The following is a 19,226-nucleotide window of genomic DNA, read 5'->3' as shown; positions in this document are numbered from 1 at the left end:
CGGGTAGTCTGGCTGACTAGTTCTGCAAATGGCAGGGTCCAGGACAGACATGCCAAGATCTTGGGATACAGTTTGCAGGTGGAAGGCAATTTTAGCTGCTTTGGCTGAATAGGGTTACAGGGATAAGGTGAGCTTCTATACAGTCAGATGGGGCCAGGAAAGGAATATAGCAGATAGGGAAATTGCACAGGGGAACTGGAGTCACTGGTGCTATGTTCTCCAGACCTTTAGAACCACAGTAAAAACATCCCTGTGGCTGCAAAAAGAGCATTTCAGTGATCCCTAGCAGGTGGGCAAGGCTCCAGGGGAGCAGAGTTCTACCTCTGTGGCCACTGGGACATTTACTGCCATTCCATTGGTGGAAGAATCACAACACTGGAGTCTCCAATTCCTTTTAAGCTCCCTCACGTTTGGCTCCTTTCCGACTGCCACAGAGACTGGACAGCATTAGCAACTGTATCTACTTCAATTAATTATTCACTCTTTCACTGAATCAATTCATTAATTGAATCTGGCATAACTAGCAAATATATCCACACTCAACTGGTACCTTTTTAGCAAGATTATTTAGCAAACCATTTTAGTTTTTAACTGGTTAACAGAATTATCACATATCAACATCTAACATTAACTTCCAAATACTTGGGGACATTTTAGAGACAAGGAACTGATTTTACTTCTACCTTTTTTTCTTTCATTTCATCTAGACTAATATGTCAGAGACTTACATTGCATGAGGGGGGAAAGGGAGCTTTATGAGCAAGAAGATTAAATAACTAAAAAAAAGTTGTAATAAAGGAAATGTCTCCTTGTCATATATTAGGCTTTGCATGTCCCATTATGAATGGCCTATACTGAAAGGAATGCTAAACTTGCTCAAGGATTTCTTTCTACTGACTACTCCTGGGGAATTCTGCACCAAAAAATTATAAAAATTCTGTGCACAATATTTTAAAATTCTGCAAATTTTATTTGTCAAAATAACACTCTAGAATAAATGTTGGTAATTTATTTAATAATACCTGTCAGCAAGTATGTGTGCAACAATACAGACAAAAAAGATTCAGGAATTTTTTATTTTATGACAAATAAATTCTTTACTAGGCACATTAATACAGAACTCTGAGTAATAATTCACTTAAACTACAATACGGAAATGCATTTCCCGCACCCCTCACAAGCAGTGCAAAAGCTTGGTGGAGACAGGGGTAACAGAGGAGCTGAGGGAGAGGGAAGTAATTGCTTGGAAGAAGCCTGGGAATGAATCTGGAGTGTTGGGTGGGAGAAGAATGGAATAGTGGGGTGGAGAGAGGGATTCTTAGGGAGTTGGGGAGCTTCCCTCATGCAGACCCTGGCTGACCCCTAGTCCCTCCCATTCAGTCAAGAACATCTGTCCCTGTCTCCATGTGTCCCTGCACCCCCACTCAGCCACCCCTTCACCTGTCCCCATGTGGCCTTTCACCCATCCCCATGTGTCCCTGCACCCCTACTCAGACACCCCACAGCCCCATGTGACCCTGCTTCTCCTGCCCCCATCCTCATGTGGCCCTGTACCCCCACTCCCATTCAGCCTCTGCCCCAGTCTGTCTCCCCCCACTAGCTCTTCTGAACACCAGTCTATGTGATCCCCCAGCAGCCACATGTCCCCCACCATATTCCGGGCCTCCTAACCTGGCCCTGTGGGCAGGGTGCTGTGAGGAAAACAGCCAGCTGCTACTGCTGGTGAGCCACAGCAGCCCCTGGTGAGCAAAAAGTGTAACTGCAGCACCTCTCCAGCAGAATATATTTTGGGGGGAGAAAAGCGAGACACATGAATTCTGCACATGCTCAGTGGCACAGAATTCCTCCCAGAGTAACTGACTGAGCTGGTGCAGTGGCTTCTTCAGCTCCCCTCTGTTAGGTTTTTTGTTTTCTGTTTCAGTTCACTGTCTGTGAAGCACAGCATGGAGCATTACCATGGAAAACCAGCTGTGACTGTGCAGCATGAAATGGAAGCTATGTGACATTTTCCCTTCTGTGCATTCTCTCTTCTAATTATCCATGTAGACCATCTACCTGGTGGAATCCAGGCAACAGAAAGAGAATCAGAGGAACAGCCATTCTAGGCAGCATATTTTCCCTCCCAGGTAGCCTAAAAATATTACTAAAATAGATTAGTTAATGCTGTTAGAGACAGCCTTAACTATCCCTTCCAAACTCTGACTTCATCAGAGGGACTGCAAGGTGCAGGTAACTAGATGTTGTCAGCTAGATGCAGAACAGCAGCTGGGCCACCTGTTTTGCCATGGCTGGGACAAACCTATGGAAACCGCAGAAGAAGAGTGCCTCTATGCAGCAGTCCAGGCATCCAAAGGGTTAGGATTAAGACATGGATTTCCTGTGGATACACAGCCAGTGGGTTACAAAAGCAAACTGCTTCCCTTGTCTTCACTGTATCTCGGCCAGTTCTGCGCTGAGGATAATTGCTGTATTGGAAATATCTCTCTGTCCTGGCCCTGCTAAGATTCCAAGGTATCACTAGTGTTCCTCTCCTTGCACATTTTTCTATGGGATCACAAAGATCCAGGTTAGGACTAGGATGAACTGAAAGAGCCATCTAAAGACTGCTGAGAGAAGAATGCAAACTGGGACTCACTTAGATTTATGCTCTGGCTTGTGAAGAAACAGCAAAGTCAGTGCAGCTAACCCCCTAGCATGAGCATAAAAAGCATAAAATTAAAACGCAAAAGAATTACTAGAAAGTGCGATTCTATTCTGAAATGTGACTATATAAATGTTACCTTCTTATTCAATAGACCTGTTCCATGCAGGTATTCAGAATCACAGCTCCTTAAATTAGTGACTAAAATAAATTGTTACTCCTTTGTACTCCTCTTAACACTGCAGAGTCAATACAGCTAATAATAAACTGTATTCTATGCCTTCTTGTACATCACCATCAACAGAATTGTTTACTACATCCCAGCTTAGTCCTTAGGTGCACCCTTTGCAAACCTACAGAAAGCAAAGGGGTTGCACAGGTGGTGCTGAAGAAATGAATTAGCCAGAAAAACCTTTATTACTAGTGGCGATGAGTAAGAGAAAACCCAGTTTGAATCTCCCATCCCGTAGTGTAATCTATTCCTCAGTAATCCATTTCATGATTACTCCAAATGGGCTGGGATTTAGGCAGACACTGAGTGGGGCAGCACAAGATGTGTACCTTCGCTGGCAAACCAGAGAGCCAGGGAGTTACAGAGCATCTATGTGTCCAACAGCCTCAATACAGAATCACCCAGCTGTTTTCTACAGCCAAGTCCTGTCTCTCATTGCTACACATCACTGGTAGAATTTTTAAGGCTGGCAGTTAGAAATTAAACATGGTTTTACTTGTAAACTGAAGATGTTTGAGCTTGGAAACTTAGAGAGAAAATAATCACAGAACCTCAGCAATGCTATTTGTAATGAGCCACACTTCAAAGAAGAACAACTTTTTAATTTACAGACTTTAAAAAAACCTGTATGTGAAATCCTAACCCAAATGAAGATAACGTGAGTTTTGCATTGACTTTAAAAGGGTCAGGATTTCTCCCTGTGCTTTTGGAGCTAAAGGTTGTGAGTTCTATTACTGATATATGTTGAAGAGAGTGAGACAAATCCATATGTGTTGAAATTGTCAGATACTCAGTATTCTCTATCAAAATCCATCAGCTGCCAAATCTGAAGCTAGGTAATGAGACAAGTCCACCATTTTATGAAAAAACAGGATGAGTTTTATTTTTAGCAGGGCTTTAAAAGAAGAGCTGTTTAAAATGATATTATATAGCATATCAGTGTCATTTGTGCTTATCAGTTAATGTGTTATTTACAATCTATTTTAGAGATATGTACTATGGCAAAAAATGTTAAACAAAAATTTAAAGCTGACAGATTAAAACAATGAATCTGCAATTATTTGTGCTGGCAATAAAGCTGTAAAATGGTTATCAAATAAGACTACGGTGTATGAATAGGTAAGTATTTTTAAAATAGCTAAAAATGTAAAATAAGTCTACATGTGGTTTATAAAAATAAGTATTAAATAAACAAATACTCTCACGCTGTATGAAGTGCCATGTAATGAAATTGACAGATACTTCCTGTAATGCATGAACCCAAGTGTGGATTAGAGACAAAAAGCTCAGCACCCCTCCAGCAAACTTGACTCCAGCCAGGTCTCCCTCCTGAGTGCACCTTCTACCCCCCTTAGCCTACCCTGACTCTGCCTTTTTAATATTCACCAAATTTCTCTCTTTCCTCTTTTAAAAAACTGATCACTCTCTTAATCTACAAAGCCTTTAGAATTGTAATGACCATGCCCCCACTTTGTTTATAATGGGTTTTGTATTATATTGTGTAGTTTTTGCTTGTGTCTTCAAACTGGGGAGGGATAGAGACGGATGCAAAGACATCTTCATCAGGGTTAGGATGCAGGCAGCCCCTGTGCAGCACCAGTTGTGTTCCTAAATCTGCAGCTAGAGAGCTAGAACAGTGATGTATTTGTTCATCACAGGTCATCTGCCATACAGTGCCATGTATTTTTATAATATTTATATAAATAACAGAATAAACTACAATCATTGTAATAACCAATCTTTCTGCATTTTCTGCATGCATATATTCTGCGCAACAAAATAATCTCTCAAAGTGAGTAATGCCAGAGAGAAAATTCACTTCAATAAGAGGAAGATGAGGAAGACTAATTGTAATATTTTCCTCCCATTTTATTCTATGACTCTCCAGTGAATGGTGTGTAGGGATTTGTCTCTTCTACTGACTGTACAATCACAGGAGCCAGCAGACAGAGCATGTACAGTGGTGAATGCAAAAGTCATAGCATGCAGGGATTATACGACCAGCAGATATGCATATGTTGTCTGACACAGGATAAACAATGTAATGTAAAACAATGTAATACATCTTTCCTATTGGTGGATTTGTGTACAAATCAAACCTGAATCAGATACTGACTACCTTATGAAGTAAGTTCAAGACGTAGGGTCTACGATAGTGGTGGACAAATTTGGTTCAGGCAAAACAAAAGTCGAACAATCCTTAACTTTGTCAATTCCCCAAATCAAATAATATTTTAAGGCCCAATTGGTTTGGTTCCCTGCCCAAACATAATCTTACTTTCTCTTTCCCCACTACCTCTTTAGATCCCTCTATCTCCCCCTCTTACTTTTACAGAAGTATTGACAGACCTAGCCAAATCTGTGCTAGGCCCACTGCACTTCTATTTGGAACTTTGGGGGGGGAGGTATTTATAAAAGCCATTTTTTCCATATCCGTTGAACTAGGAAATTTTCAGAGTTTCAATGTGACCAGGAAATACCATGAAAACTAGTTTCAGTAAGATGAAGAGTGTGAAGCAATTAGTCAAAGACAACGCACTTAAGGATCACAATTCTTCCATAATCTGCTGAAGTATTATGATTTCGTATGGCATTGCGTAAGGTATATCAAATCACACAGTCTCTAGGGAACCCAGTAATAGCTGTGCACAACAAAGATACCTTTTCAAAGGAAAGTGATAAGAATTTACATAACCATACTTTCCTAACAAAAAAAAATCCCCAGCAGTGTGTTTTTCTATTACACATACACTTTTACAAAAATAGACCAAATGAACTTGAAAAGTAATTTAGAAGTCACTCTAGTCTACTGTTCAACCATTATGATTTGTCATGTAATTAAACCTTCCCTAATTACGAAAAGTGCATATTATTTCTTTGTCTATCATGAAAATATTTATGCAGTATGTAAAGAAAAAAATCAACAATTTTATAGCTGAGATGTAACCGTCTGAGAAAAATGGACTGTACAATGGCAACAAAGATACTTCCTTAATTAGACAGAAGAAAAGGCACCGCTGAAATCCTTCAAACATTTGAGGTCAGCAGCAGAGGTTGCGCACCTTGCATTTCAACCCTCACTAGGTACAATAGGCCAAACTAATTCTGCTTTTAGACTTCCCTTATCAGGAAATTGGAGTGTGGTTGTGAAGTCATCTTACTCCACATCTTAATATGGGTGGAATAGAAGACACGAGCTAACTGTCTTCCATTTAGTATCCTTTCAGAGTGCTCTTTTACTTTAATCGCTCCTTCTTCCCCATCTCTAACCACCCATAGACAGAACAGCCAATTTATTTTCAGTTAAATGAACCTCTTCATGGAAGCAGCAGAACCACCTGCTTTAATGGTTTTCCTTTCTAACAGTAAATATGTGGCTTGATAAATGTACTACCTCATGTGACGAGCTGAGAGCTTTTGTAACTGGCTATGCAGTCTAGGTTTTTATACAGTGTATTTCTGATGGATGTCATCATACAGTGTTGTACTACCTATGTAGTCCACATTTTGCATAAGATCACAAGTCCTTAGTCTTTGGCTCTGCTTTCGCATCACATCTGAAGTCCCGCTATTCTTCCCCTCTGTTTTTCCATCAATGAAATCCTGCTCCTTATGCCTCATCCCACTTTGAGCATGAGACACATGTCTTTGGTCTCCCTTTTCCTATCCTGACATTGCTATTTCTCCCAAGCTGGGAGGCTGCTGTCACTTGCTATTGTGTTGCTGTTTTCCAGGCTCTTTCTGCTTCCAACTTTGTATTTAATCTAAATTGGTTCATTGATCTCATAGAAATGGAAATCTGTTTCTGCAAGGAATTAAGGTTAACAGTCAGCTTTAAAATGAATGGATCAGTATCTGAATTTTTGTATTTTTCTCTGTTTTGCACAATGAGAAAATATTCTTCCAGAATGAAAAGAAAAGAGAGCGTAGTTCACAATGTTGTGCAGTGCCGGGGTCCTCTCCTGGAATTTTGGACAGAAATTAGGAATTCAGTGATAGCTGCTTTTCTGTTTTCACTGGTGAATGAAATTCTTCTGTTTGAAATATTCCAGGCAGATGCTACCCTTTGGAATCAAAGTGTTTCAAGCTGAAAATTTCAGCATCCCTTTGCCTAAAGTCAACAGAACTTCTCAGAGTCTGCCCTTGCAAATTGAATCTGGCTGTGAGAAGTGCTGGCAAATCTGCGCTTCAGAAACCCACAGGGTCATTTGATGGATGCATGGTGTAGAAGTGTACACAATATGGCCAGCAGTAATTGTTCATTTTTTGTTAATTCTGAGTGGTTTATTGTGGCTTTTAAATACCCAATGGACTCCCAAGCATTGTTTTTAATGGAAAGAACATTAACTCTATTTAGGCATGGCAGAATTTGATTTTTAATTTTTTATAATTTTGACAGATATCAGTTTATTTTGAAGCTTCCCCCCCATTTTTTGTCCATTTCAATTTTCACAGTTGCAGGAAATTATGTGGAGGTCAGACAATTATTTAATGATAGTACACATTGAGATTCAAAAAGTTAAAGCTTTATAACCATTAACACACAAATTGTCAACATCACATGTCAACAAATGTTCCCCTTGTGCCCTGGTTCTGGTCTCAGCTCCTCCCCTGACACACACAAGAGGAAATTAAGTTCAATTCTGTTTGATTACCTTTAAAAGTCTTGCTCCTCCTGGGGAGATCCGTAAAAGCCTCTCACGCCCTCCCCCCGTCCCAGGAGCTGGTTAAAGGAAACAGGGAACGTCCATCCTGCTTTCGGGCCTCCCTTTTCACCAAGAACAGGCAGGATCCCAGAAACAAGGGAAGGTGCATCCCAGCTTTGCCTTTCAGTGATCAAAGAAGGAAAGTTCAGCCACCAGGAGAGAGCAGCGGAGGCTGGCAGTCAGACAAAGTTTTCAGATGTTTCCCAGATGGGATCACACAAGATAGTGACAACGTGTTTTAGAGGCCATTTTCAGAAGCTGAGACCAGAGCCGGGGAAAGGGTGCTCCAGATCTAGAAAAGGGCTCATTGGGGTGTTAGAGAGGAGGGTCCCACATTAGCAGAGGAAAGGTCTTATGTACTGGGGGGAGCCATGCAGTGGGCAGCCTGCATAGCAGGGCTATGGAGAAATGGGAACCATGCATTGGGGTCCATTATGGGGCACAAGGAGCATAGGAGAAGTGTGATGCCTTTTAGGCAGTCGCTCAACTCTTTACAGCACTGCCTCCCAGTCTGTGTGCAGGTCTAACAATTCTGGGAAGTGGGCAGAATTCATGGGCAGCAATGCAATCGTGAGTGGTCCCCTGACTCCTGGGAATCCTGGGACTGAGCAGCAGCACCCCAAAAGTTGTCTTGGCTGAAAGTGACCCTGGGTTTGGGGGTAGGAGAACAGGTGATTAGGTACAAGGAATTTTCTGCTTCATCAGGCACTGGTAGAGATTTACTCCAGATTTCAAATCCATTGGCAGCAGCTGGGATGGGTAGCCACAAAGCCTCCTTCTGGAGCAAGAAGGCAGCCCGAGCCCGTGAGCGGGTGTGTGTGTGTGTGCGTGTGGGTGTGCGTGTCAAGTCTAGGGACAGGCAGCAGGCTGGGGAGGAGCTGCGTCACCCTCTTGGCAAAGGCAGGAAGAGGAAGAGAGGCAATCCCCTGCAATGAGGGGATCTGAAAAGTGAAAAACAATGCAAATGATGAGCCTCCAAACGGAGGTGAGCCGCATCTGGCATTTGCCTCCTGCATGGCCAGCCTTTTTCCCCCTGATAATTCAGGCAAATTATTTTGGGGAGGCTTAGCCTCCCCACCCCTTTTATACATGCCACCCATTATAAAAATAGAGTACTTAAAGAGATGTAGTCAAAGTTGGTCACCTTCATCTCTGACCTATTCTCTTTTTCCTGGTATCTTTTTGCAAACTCTGTGTCACTTTGTTAATGTGGTGGATTCTCTGCAACCCTACAGACAGCTGTTCAAGTAAGGGGGATAAGTGCAGAGCACTGATCCCCTCTGTCACTGTGTGGCGACTCACCCTTGTGGCACCTCCTGCTGGTCGTCCAGGGAATTAGCTTTCCAGCCTTCAGAGCACCTTCTGCAGGCTGGTGTCCCGTTTGCCACTGGGCCCCCATGTCCCTCCCAAACCCTGGTGCCCCTTTTACCAAGGGTGCTGCCCTCTGGCAGTACCCCCACAATCTCTGGGTCTCCCCTCCCCAGGGAACCCCCACCCACTATCCCCACCTTGCCTCAGTCTTTGGCTACTGCCAGTCACCACTGAGCCCCCACACACTGGAGCAGACTGCAGTGTATAAGCCAATCATCACAAACAAGGTGGGTTTGGACCTGCTGCCTCTGCCTACCTTTGGGCTGCCCCCTACAACCCCAGTACCCTTTTTGGCCTTCCACTAGGTCTGCAACAAGGGGGGTTTCCAGGCTGGAGCTCGCCAGCTCCCTTGGCCTTCCCCCAGCCCTACTCCACTGTAGGTACCTTCTCAAGCTCCCCAGCAACCAGGGCCATCTCCCTCTACAGCTAAAAAAGACTCTCTACTCCTAGCCCACTGCCCTCTTATAAGGGCCAGCTGAGCTCTGATTGTGGCGTGGCCACAGCTGAGCCTGCTTCCCCCAGTCAGCCTGGGAACTGCTTGCTCCCAGCCACAGGCCTCTCCTGGGCTGTTTTAAGCCCTTTAAGGCTGGAGCAAGTGACCACCCGGCTACACTCTTCCTTTACTGAAAGCAGAAAGAAGAGTCTCTCTTTCACTCTTTCTCCTGGGCTGCCCTAAAGCTCTACTTTCTCCTATCACCTCTTCACTGACTGATGGAAGAAGGACGAATGAAGAGGACTCTGCAGTGGTAGGTTACAGAGTAGCAGCCGTGTTAGTCTGTATTCGCAAAAAGAAAAGGAGTACTTGTGGCACCTTAGAGACTAACAAATTTATTTGAGCATAAGCTTTTGTGAGCTACAGCTCACTTCATTGGATGAATTTGGTGGAAAATACAGAGAGGAGATTTATATACACACACAGAGAACATGAAACAATGGGTTTTATCATACACACTGTAAGGAGAGTGATCACTTAAAATGAGCCATCACCAGCAGCAGGGGGGAGGGAGGAAAACCTTTCATGGTGACAAGCAAGGTAGGTTATTTCCAGCAGTTAACAAGAACATCTGAGGAACAGTGGGGGGTGGGGTGGGGGGGAGAAATAACATGGGGAAATAGTTTTACTTTGTGTAATGATTCATCCATTCCCAGTCTCTATTCAAGCCTAAGTTAATTGTATCCAGTTTGCAAATTAATTCCAATTCCGCAGTCTCTCGTTAGAGCCTGGTTTTGAAGTTTTTTTGTAGAAGAATAGCCACCCTAAGGTCTGTAATCGAGTGACCAGAGAGATTGAAGTGTTCTCCAATTGGTTTTTGAATGTTATAATTCTTGACATCTGATTTGTGTCCATTTATTCTTTATTCAAGATCCATGAACCTGGAAATCCTGGACGTCCCATCATCTTAGGCATTGGCACCCTGACAGCAGGATTGTCTGGCTATGTAGACTCCCTCCTCAGGCCCTACGTTACTAGCACTCCCAGCTATCTTCGAGACACCACTGACTTCCTGAGGAAACGACAATCCATTGGTGATCTTCCTAAAAACACCATCCTAGCCACTATGGATGTAGAAGCCCTCTACACCAACATTCCACACAAAGATGGACTACAAGCCGTCAGGAACACTATCCCCGATAACGTCACGGCAAAGCTGGTGGCTGAACTTTGTGACTTTGTCCTCACCCATAACTATTTCACATTTGGGGACAATGTATACCTTCAAATTAGCAGCACTGCGATGGGTACCCGCACGGCCCCACAGTATGCCAACATTTTTATGGCTGACTTAGAACAATGCTTCCTCAGCTTGTGAGCTTAGAGCTTGGCTGTAGACAATGGATCGTGTGGTATGATCTGGATGAAAGCTAGAGGCATGTAGGTAGGAATAGCGGTCAGTAGGTTTCCGATATAGGGTGGTGTTTATGTGACCATCGCGTATTAGCACCGTAGTGTCCAGGAAGTGGATCTCTTGTGTGGACTGGTCCAGGCTGAGGTTGATGGTGGGATGGAAATTGTTGAAATCCTGGTGGAATTCTTCAAGGGCTTCTTTTCCATGGGTCCAGATGATGAAGATGTCATCAATGTAGCGCAAGTAGAGTAGGGGCATTAGGAGACGAGAGGCGTAAAAGAATAAATGGACACAAATCAGACGTCAAGAATTATAACATTCAAAAACCAGTCGGAGAACACTTCAATCTCTCTGGTCACTCGATTACAGACCTGAGGGTGGCTATCCTTCAACAAAAAAACTTCAAAAACAGACTCCAACGAGAGACTGCTGAATTGGAATTAATTTGCAAACTGGATACAATTAACTTTTAGGCTTGAATAGAGACTGGGAATGGATGAGTCATTACACAAAGTAACGCTATTTCCCCATGTTATTTCTCCCCCCCCCCCACTGTTCCTCAGATGTTCTTGTTAACTGCTGGAAATAACCTACCTTGCTTGTCACCATGAAAGGTTTTCCTCCTTTCCCCCCCCCCCCCCCCGCTGCTGGTTATGGCTCATCTTAACTGATCACTCCTTACAGTGTGTATGATAAAACCCATTGTTTCATGTTCTCTGTGTGTGTATATAAATCTCCCCTCTGTATTTTCCACCAAATGCATCCGATGAAGTGAGCTGTAGATCACAAAAGCTTATGCTCAAATAAATTTGTTAGTCTCTAAGGTGCCACAAGTACTCCTTTTCTTTCTGCAGTGGCAGCAGCAGCAGATGTACCTGCCTGGAGGGATTATAGGACTCCAGGTCTTCTTGCCACTAGGTGGTGCTGTACCAGCACCTGGTAGGAGTAGAAGAATTGGTGAAGCTGGAGGTCACCTATTTTTCTTCTCCTGTAAGATTTTTTCCCCTGCCAAGTGGGGAAGAGAGGAAAATAGGCAGAGCATGGTGCCTTCAGCTCATCCTCCAGGAGAAAAGGGAGCTTCTCACACAAGTTTCCCCAGCCCAGCCAAAACAGAGGTGGTTAGGAGCACAAGAGTTATGCCTCTACATAGTTGAGCCCTCTATGAGTGCACTCATGCACTCACATATGCACACGCACACACCATTTTTGTGTGACTGGCTATGGGCCTGATTGAGGACAAGGACTCCTGCCAAATACATTTATTCCTTTGTCCTCAGACCAAGTCTCCCCACAGAAGATGATACGGGTTCACTTCATTACTTGATATCAAAACCCACGATGGCATACAACCACCAAAACTGATGAGTGCCTACTTCTATTTTCATCTACTTTATGAATGCCTACAAGCTAACGTATGGGACTGGGAGGGAGGAGAATTTAGGGATGAGTGCAACATTATATTATGGTTGCAGGGGGTAAGTGAGGGAAATATCTGGCTCTTGTTTAGGAAACTGTTTTCAGCTGTGTAATGTCAAAGAAGTCCCCATAATAAGTCTGTGAGCATTATTTTTTTCCCCAAATGAAAAATGTAATAATGGTGTATTTTAAAATAGAGCTCTGCCAGCTCCAGGGTACTATAGCCACCACATGCAATATGAAAGCACTGTTCTACTTACAATGTCTCTCTCAGTTTAGCTTTCAATAGACGATGGTAAAATCCTTATCTGAGGTTGTTTTTATGACAAACAAAACCTAGCAAAAAACCCAAGACATTTTGTCTTAACAAAAAAATATCAGGCTGTCTTGTGGTCTTGTCTTACCCAGGGAGGATGCCTAAATTGTGGTTTACAGGTGCTGACAATTTAGTGTGATTGGCCATCTCTGCTCAAGATAGAGTGCTCTGTACTGAATAGGAGGTGCTGCTGGGAAAGTCATAATTATATGAATCAGCAGCGTTTTATGGAGGAGTTTACCCAGCCTGCCCTTAGGATTTTTTTTTATTTATAATATATGCAAACAGCAAAAGGGTCCATATCCATAGGCTCTAGGAACCTTGACATTACATCACAAAATTGCAGCAGCACAATTCAACAGTCTAACACCAGCAGTGGCTCTAGTCAGTCCTAGCAGTCCCTTATTTTGCAGAACACTCACATTTACTCCACAAAATATCTCCGTAGCGTAAACCATGGAAGAATCACTTTGAGCCTAATATGAGGTGTTAGCAAAACATGGAGGTCGACACAATTTATGAGCCACAAAAAATGGATTTGCCAAAGAAAGAATATAATCAGAGGTTTCAGAGTAGCAGCCGTGTTAGTCTGTATTCGCAAAAAGAAAAGGAGTACTTGTGGCACCTTAGAGACTAACAAATTTATTAGAGCATAAGCTTTCGTGAGCTACAGCTCACTTCATCGGATGCATTTGGTGGAAAAAAATTTTTTTTTCCACCAAATGCATCCGATGAAGTGAGCTGTAGCTCACGAAAGCTTATGCTCTAATAAATTTGTTAGTCTCTAAGGTGCCACAAGTACTCCTTTTCTTTTTGCGAATATAATCAGAGAGAACCTTCAAAACAAATTCCAGTTACTGGATGTACTGTATGGTGCTTAATCTCCCTGTGATATAAATCCAAGTACAACAATGTTTCCAGCAAAGATGCTGAAGGAGGAAATGTGTGAGAAGTAAACAAAAAGAAGCAGCAGCACCACCTGGTGTTTTTTCTAAACCACAGACACAGTTACTTAGTAACAGGTTTCAGAGTAGCAGCCCTGTTAGTCTGTATCTGCAAAAAGAACAGGAGTACTTGTGGCACCTTGGAGACTAACAAATATATTAGAGCATAAGCTTTCGTGGGCTACAGCCCACTTCATCGGATGCATAGAATGGAACATATAGTAAGAAGATAGATATATATATATATATATATATATATATATATATACATACACACACACACGTACATACATACTGAGGAGGTGGAAGTTGCCATACAAACTGTAAGAGGCTAATTAAGGTGAGCTATTAGTAGCAGGAGAAAAAAAAACTTATGTAGTGCTAATCAAGATAGCCCATTTAGACAGTTGACAAGAAGGTGTGAGGTGTTACCTCTTACAGTTTGTATGGCAACTTCCACCTTCTCTGTGTGTATATATCTTCTTCCTATATGTTCCATTTGATGAATCTGATGAAGTGGGCTGTAGCCCACGAAAGCTTATGCTCTAATAAATTTGTTAGTCTCTAAGGTGCCACAAGTACTCCTGTTCTAGTTACTTAGTAATTAACTTTTTGAAGCATCACAGTCATGACTTTAAAAATGCATGCAAGCTCTGATTCAGTAAAACCCAAACAACCTTTGACAACACCTACTCCCTTAGTAGTCAGTGCTATAAAACCAATAGCCAGTTTAACAACATCACCACCACATCATCAAGATATTTTGAGTTTCAACACAATGATTTTTGAAATAATGGAATTAGGGGTAAAAAATGTCAAAAAATGCTTAGAAGCCTAAGTGCCATTTCTAAAGGGCCAGATTTTCAAAAGTATTTAGGTGCCTGAACATGCAGACAGGCACTTAGTGGGGTTTCAGAAGCATCTAGGCAGGTTAGGAGCCTATTTCCCATTGATTTCAATGGGAGGTAGGTGCATAACCTAGTAGGTGCTTTTGAAAATCACAAAAGGGTCCTGTCTGCATCTTTAGGTGCCTAAATACCTTTGAAAATTAGTCCTTAAGTTCATAACTCACTTTTGAAAATGGGACTTGGGCACTTCTGAATATTTCCCCCTCGGCCTCATTTTAATTCAAGAACAACATTTTTATTACATCATAAACTAAGGATATGTTCAGTTTAAAGTACCATGGTTGATTAATGCTATCATTTAACACTTCCCACACCCTTCCTTCACATAGAGAAATATATAATGCCATAAATAAAAAGTATCAATAAATATGTTATATTTGTAGCAGAGAGACAACCATTGATGTTTATAAAGAATAGATGTTCTCCAGATTTTAAAATAGCTGGATTCCTTCCTGACTGAGGGAGAGAGAAAGGCATGAAATGGCTAGCCAATGTTCAATTCAGTTATCCCTTGTCACATTTTCAGCAAGTAATAATGTGCATATATAGGATGGGCAAATGCTTCTGGCACAAATATGCATATTCACAAGCAAATATGCTCGTTCACACATCATTACACACATTCAAAAAGCCAGAACTGTCGGAACAGAGATCCAATTGCAAGTTGGAGTTAGCAAATATGTTCATAAATAAATGTTTCCACAATTTACCCAGCTGTAATTGTGTCACAGATAGCTGGCAGTTGGTCTTGTGAGAACCCAACTAAAAAGCTTCAGAACCTGTGCCTTTAACATCATTCAGCCTGGGAATCCTATGATTTTAAATCGTTTGTAAATTAGTGTGCTATATTAAGCTTTAAGTACTGTCAAAAAGGACATATGTGAAAATAGCAACTCCCCTTACAGAAAAAAAAAAGTTTCAGAGAGAAAAAAAAGGAAAAAATCCAATAAAAGTGTTAGGAACTAAACATCTGGCAATGTATATATGGATAGATTAATACTGAACTTCTAAAGTTGTTTTGTAGAACTTACTGTGGGATATGGGTGTGAGCAGAATACTGTGTACTTTCGGATGACACCATTTAACTTAAATGGGGGGAGCCAGGACACAAATACAGTGGATAGTGATGCTGCAGCTGCTTTAACTCCAGCAGGAGGACCTGGAACTGAAAGAGCAACATGTATAGTTATCAAAGTGGACCAACGCAATTGAAACACACTGACCTGTACAGTACAGCATATCTAACAAGAAAACAGCTCAGAGGTCTTAATGTACTTAAGAAATGGAAAAGAAGGGGAAGAAATCCTACCAAGAGTCAATTGCATCCAGTTAATTATTTGTTACAATTAATATTTTATAATTGTATGTCACTCCCCCGCCCACAAATATTAATGAATCTTTGCAGAGATTACATATGTAAAATTATGTGCTCTACGTGCTTATAATATAAATTTGCACATATATATATATATATATATATATATATATATATATATATAGGCACACATTTAATTATTTATTTACAGTAGTTCCTTATGTATTGCATCACAAACTACATGGAAAAAAACTAATTAAGGCTGCACAATTAAACACTCAAGTCAGAAAATGCCAAATTTAATTTTCTGTGTACAATCTTAACCCTGCCTCTCTATGCGTTTGCATTATGAGAAAGAATTTAATGGCATACACTCATATTTCTCAGGCATACAATACAGTGTATAATTTTTCTACAACTTCAGCTATATAGGAATAGCCTCTTCCTATTGTGTACAATTTGTGCATGTGAGAACGTCCATAAAATATGAAATGTATATGAAAAGTAACCAATAAACTGTATTTATTATAACATGCAAGAAGGTCTATTTAGTGTGAGAGCTGGTTGAATTTTTTTTTTGACAGAATAGTTTTCCACTGAAAAATGCAAGTCAGTAAAATGTCTAAATGTTTTGTGTGAATGAGTCCATTTCAACAAAAAAAATTATGGGAAAAATTCAGAATATTTCATATTGATAATGTCAAAACATTTTGTTTAGATAGTGTTGAAAATTTTCATTTCAACATTATCTTTTCAACTTAGAATACATTAAATATTATTTTAATTAGAGATATACATATAACAAAAATTAAAACAAGATTTTCAACACTATCAAAAAGAAATGTTTTGATAGTATTAAAACAAACCATTCTGATGATCCCAAATAATTTTTTTTCTGAATTTTTGTTTTGTGGGAAATTTCAGCTTATTGTTATGATTCTGATTTTTTTTAATGTTATAATTTCCTGTGGAATGAAAATTTTGGTTGCTAACCTGGTCTTTTCAGTATCATAAAAAAATTGCTACTAAATACATACCATCTTAGGCCCTGGTCTGCAAGCTGATCTGCATAGACAGAACTTTAACCCTGTCCAGACCCTCACTGAAATTAATAGGCACCACATAAGTGGTAGGTTCTGCTTGCAAGAAGAAGCTAGCAAGATCGGGGCCTATGTTTGCAGCTAAATTTAGTTTCATAGTTAAATGCCTCAGCCTTTGAAATGCATTTAAGGAAAACTTCAGTTTCTACATGTGCATAGAAAAATTAGCTTTGTCAGACACTGCCACTCAATTGCATCAATATTTTTCTAAACAATGTACGAAAGCTGATTGGTAAGTACCACTAAGTACAATTTTGCCTAGAATGTAGCCATTCAAAATACTATGGAAGCTTCCTGTAATCCAGCATTTTCTATTTATATTGTCTTGAGAATGTTACTAAGGGTCCAAATGAGGAGCTCATCATTATATTCACATCACAACCTCCCACCAATCCTTGCTCTGAAAGGCTAATTCATTTAGTAGACTCTATCCAATCCAGAGTAAATATTTGACAGCATTCAGCTCAATATTTATATCCAGCTCGTTAGAAATGCTATTTGTTACTGCTGCTGAAGAATGAAACCTGGCTCTCCTGGGTTATTACTTAGCCCAGTGGGAGACACCTTTATGGTTTGTAATGTCTCCTGAAAATCACTGCAACTAGATAAGTGAGTTTAAAATAATTTATTGCCAAATTAGTGTTTGATCCATGGGGAGAGGTTCTGATGGGAGTGGCTCTTATCTGTCAACTGCTGAAGGATTAATTCAAAATTGATCTAGAGTTTTCCAGACACATGAAAAGCTTTACTTTTCACTGGATTCCTATATTTTCTCCTATACGGTGTAGATATTGACAAACTTTAAATGCTAATAATTTTTCATTTTAGATATTTATTCAGAAAACCCTGAGGGATATTGCTGTGACATGTAAATCCAAGTTTGTTTTTACTAAACAATGAAATTCAATAATCTTCTCTCTCTAGTATCAGGGGGTAGCCGAGTTAGTCTGTACCCACAAAAACAACAAGGAATCCGGTGGCATCTTAATGACTAACAGATTTATTTGGGCATAAGCTTTTGTGGGTAAAAAACCCACTTCTTCAGATGCATCTGAAGAAGTGGTTTTTTACCCACGAAAGCTTATGCCCAAATAAATCTGTTAGTCTTTAAGGTGCCACTGGACTCCTTGGTGCCTCTCTCTCTCTCTCTCTCTCTCTGTGTATATATATATATATATATATATATATATATATATATATATATATATATATACACACACACACACACAAACATACACACACATCCAGCTTCTGCATTCAGGAAAACTACATGAGACTGTGAAAGTCTCGAGTTTTGGTGTTCTATCCTGGAGCATAGAGTGGGTTTATATAATAAAATAACTGGGATACTTATTAAATGTGATCTCTGAATATTCTGAAGAACCTACATTTGGTGGTGATATGTGCTGCTGACTTTATTATGAGAAACATGCTCACAGTACTATACTGGTAGCCACTGACACCCATTGCCATTCTTTTCTATGGAACTAATAGTACAGCTGGGCAGGAAATGATCTTCCCATCCTGCTAGAGTTTTTCAGATTTTGAATGTTTTTATGTCTCAAAACAGAATGAAAAATTGAAATCACAAAAAATTTTGTGAGTTGATAATCTAGAAAAAATACAGACTGGGTCAATCAAAACATTTCATTTTGAAAATGTCAGAACAGGACTTTGACAATTTTACTTTATTTTTTTCTTTTCTCAAAAATTTATAGATAGAGAGATTGAAACCAACCCCTTCTTACTAAAAGCTTAGATTTCAAGTAACTGATATTTTCCCATGAAAAAGTATTTTGTTGGAAAATTCCTGGCTGACTGTACCTAATAGATTCTGGTTATGATAGGACAGATAATCCCACATGTTCTCTCAAAATTGGCTAATGGCTGTAGTGACTTTAAGAGGGTGAATTCAAAGGTGATCTTTTGGTTGCAGCCCGAGATTTCCATAATTCTCACAAGCTCTTTGAGTCCTCTAATTCCTAACAATGACAGGCTAGACATGGCATGCACTATGGACTGCTTTTCAGTGACTACCAGAGTGAGACAGAATAAAGGTGCGGTGGGAGGAAAGAACGACAACACCAAAACACTAAACACCACTTAAAGCTGTCCTTGTAATCAGACATTGGACCCCAAGCTCATTCCCTGGACAATAGGGGCTTAAAAACAGCGTAGAGATAGTATGTTTCATGCCATGCAGGAAATGGAGCACTTTATAGTGTCCCTGTGGCTGCATGAAAATGTGTTGAAAGGTGGGAGAGGAGGGGCAACATTAACATGGAGACGACAATTATACTGAGAGGACTAGGATGGGGAATAGAATTTACTGATAGTGGAGAGTGGGGATCCAGAGTGGCTCCAGGAGCTCTCTCAGCAGGTGTATAGCTGGCTATTTTTCTTCACAGTACTAGACACCTGGGAGCTAAA

General features: G+C 40.7%; 1 protein-coding gene across 1 annotated transcript in view; it reads right to left on the bottom strand.

The window, feature by feature from the left end:
• The window catches only part of DSCAM (DS cell adhesion molecule), a 636,299-nt gene that overhangs the window by 82,863 nt on the left and 534,210 nt on the right, over positions 1 to 19,226 (bottom strand). The window contains 1 exon segment of the mRNA XM_038408200.2: positions 15,413 to 15,546. Within this exon segment, the coding sequence (XP_038264128.1) occupies positions 15,413 to 15,546 (134 nt within the window).

The sequence above is a fragment of the Dermochelys coriacea genome, chromosome 1 (assembly GCF_009764565.3).
Source record: "Dermochelys coriacea isolate rDerCor1 chromosome 1, rDerCor1.pri.v4, whole genome shotgun sequence".
Lineage (NCBI taxonomy): Eukaryota > Metazoa > Chordata > Testudines > Dermochelyidae > Dermochelys > Dermochelys coriacea.
Note: the sequence above shows the minus strand (reverse complement) of the source record. Positions and strands in the feature narration are given on the sequence as shown.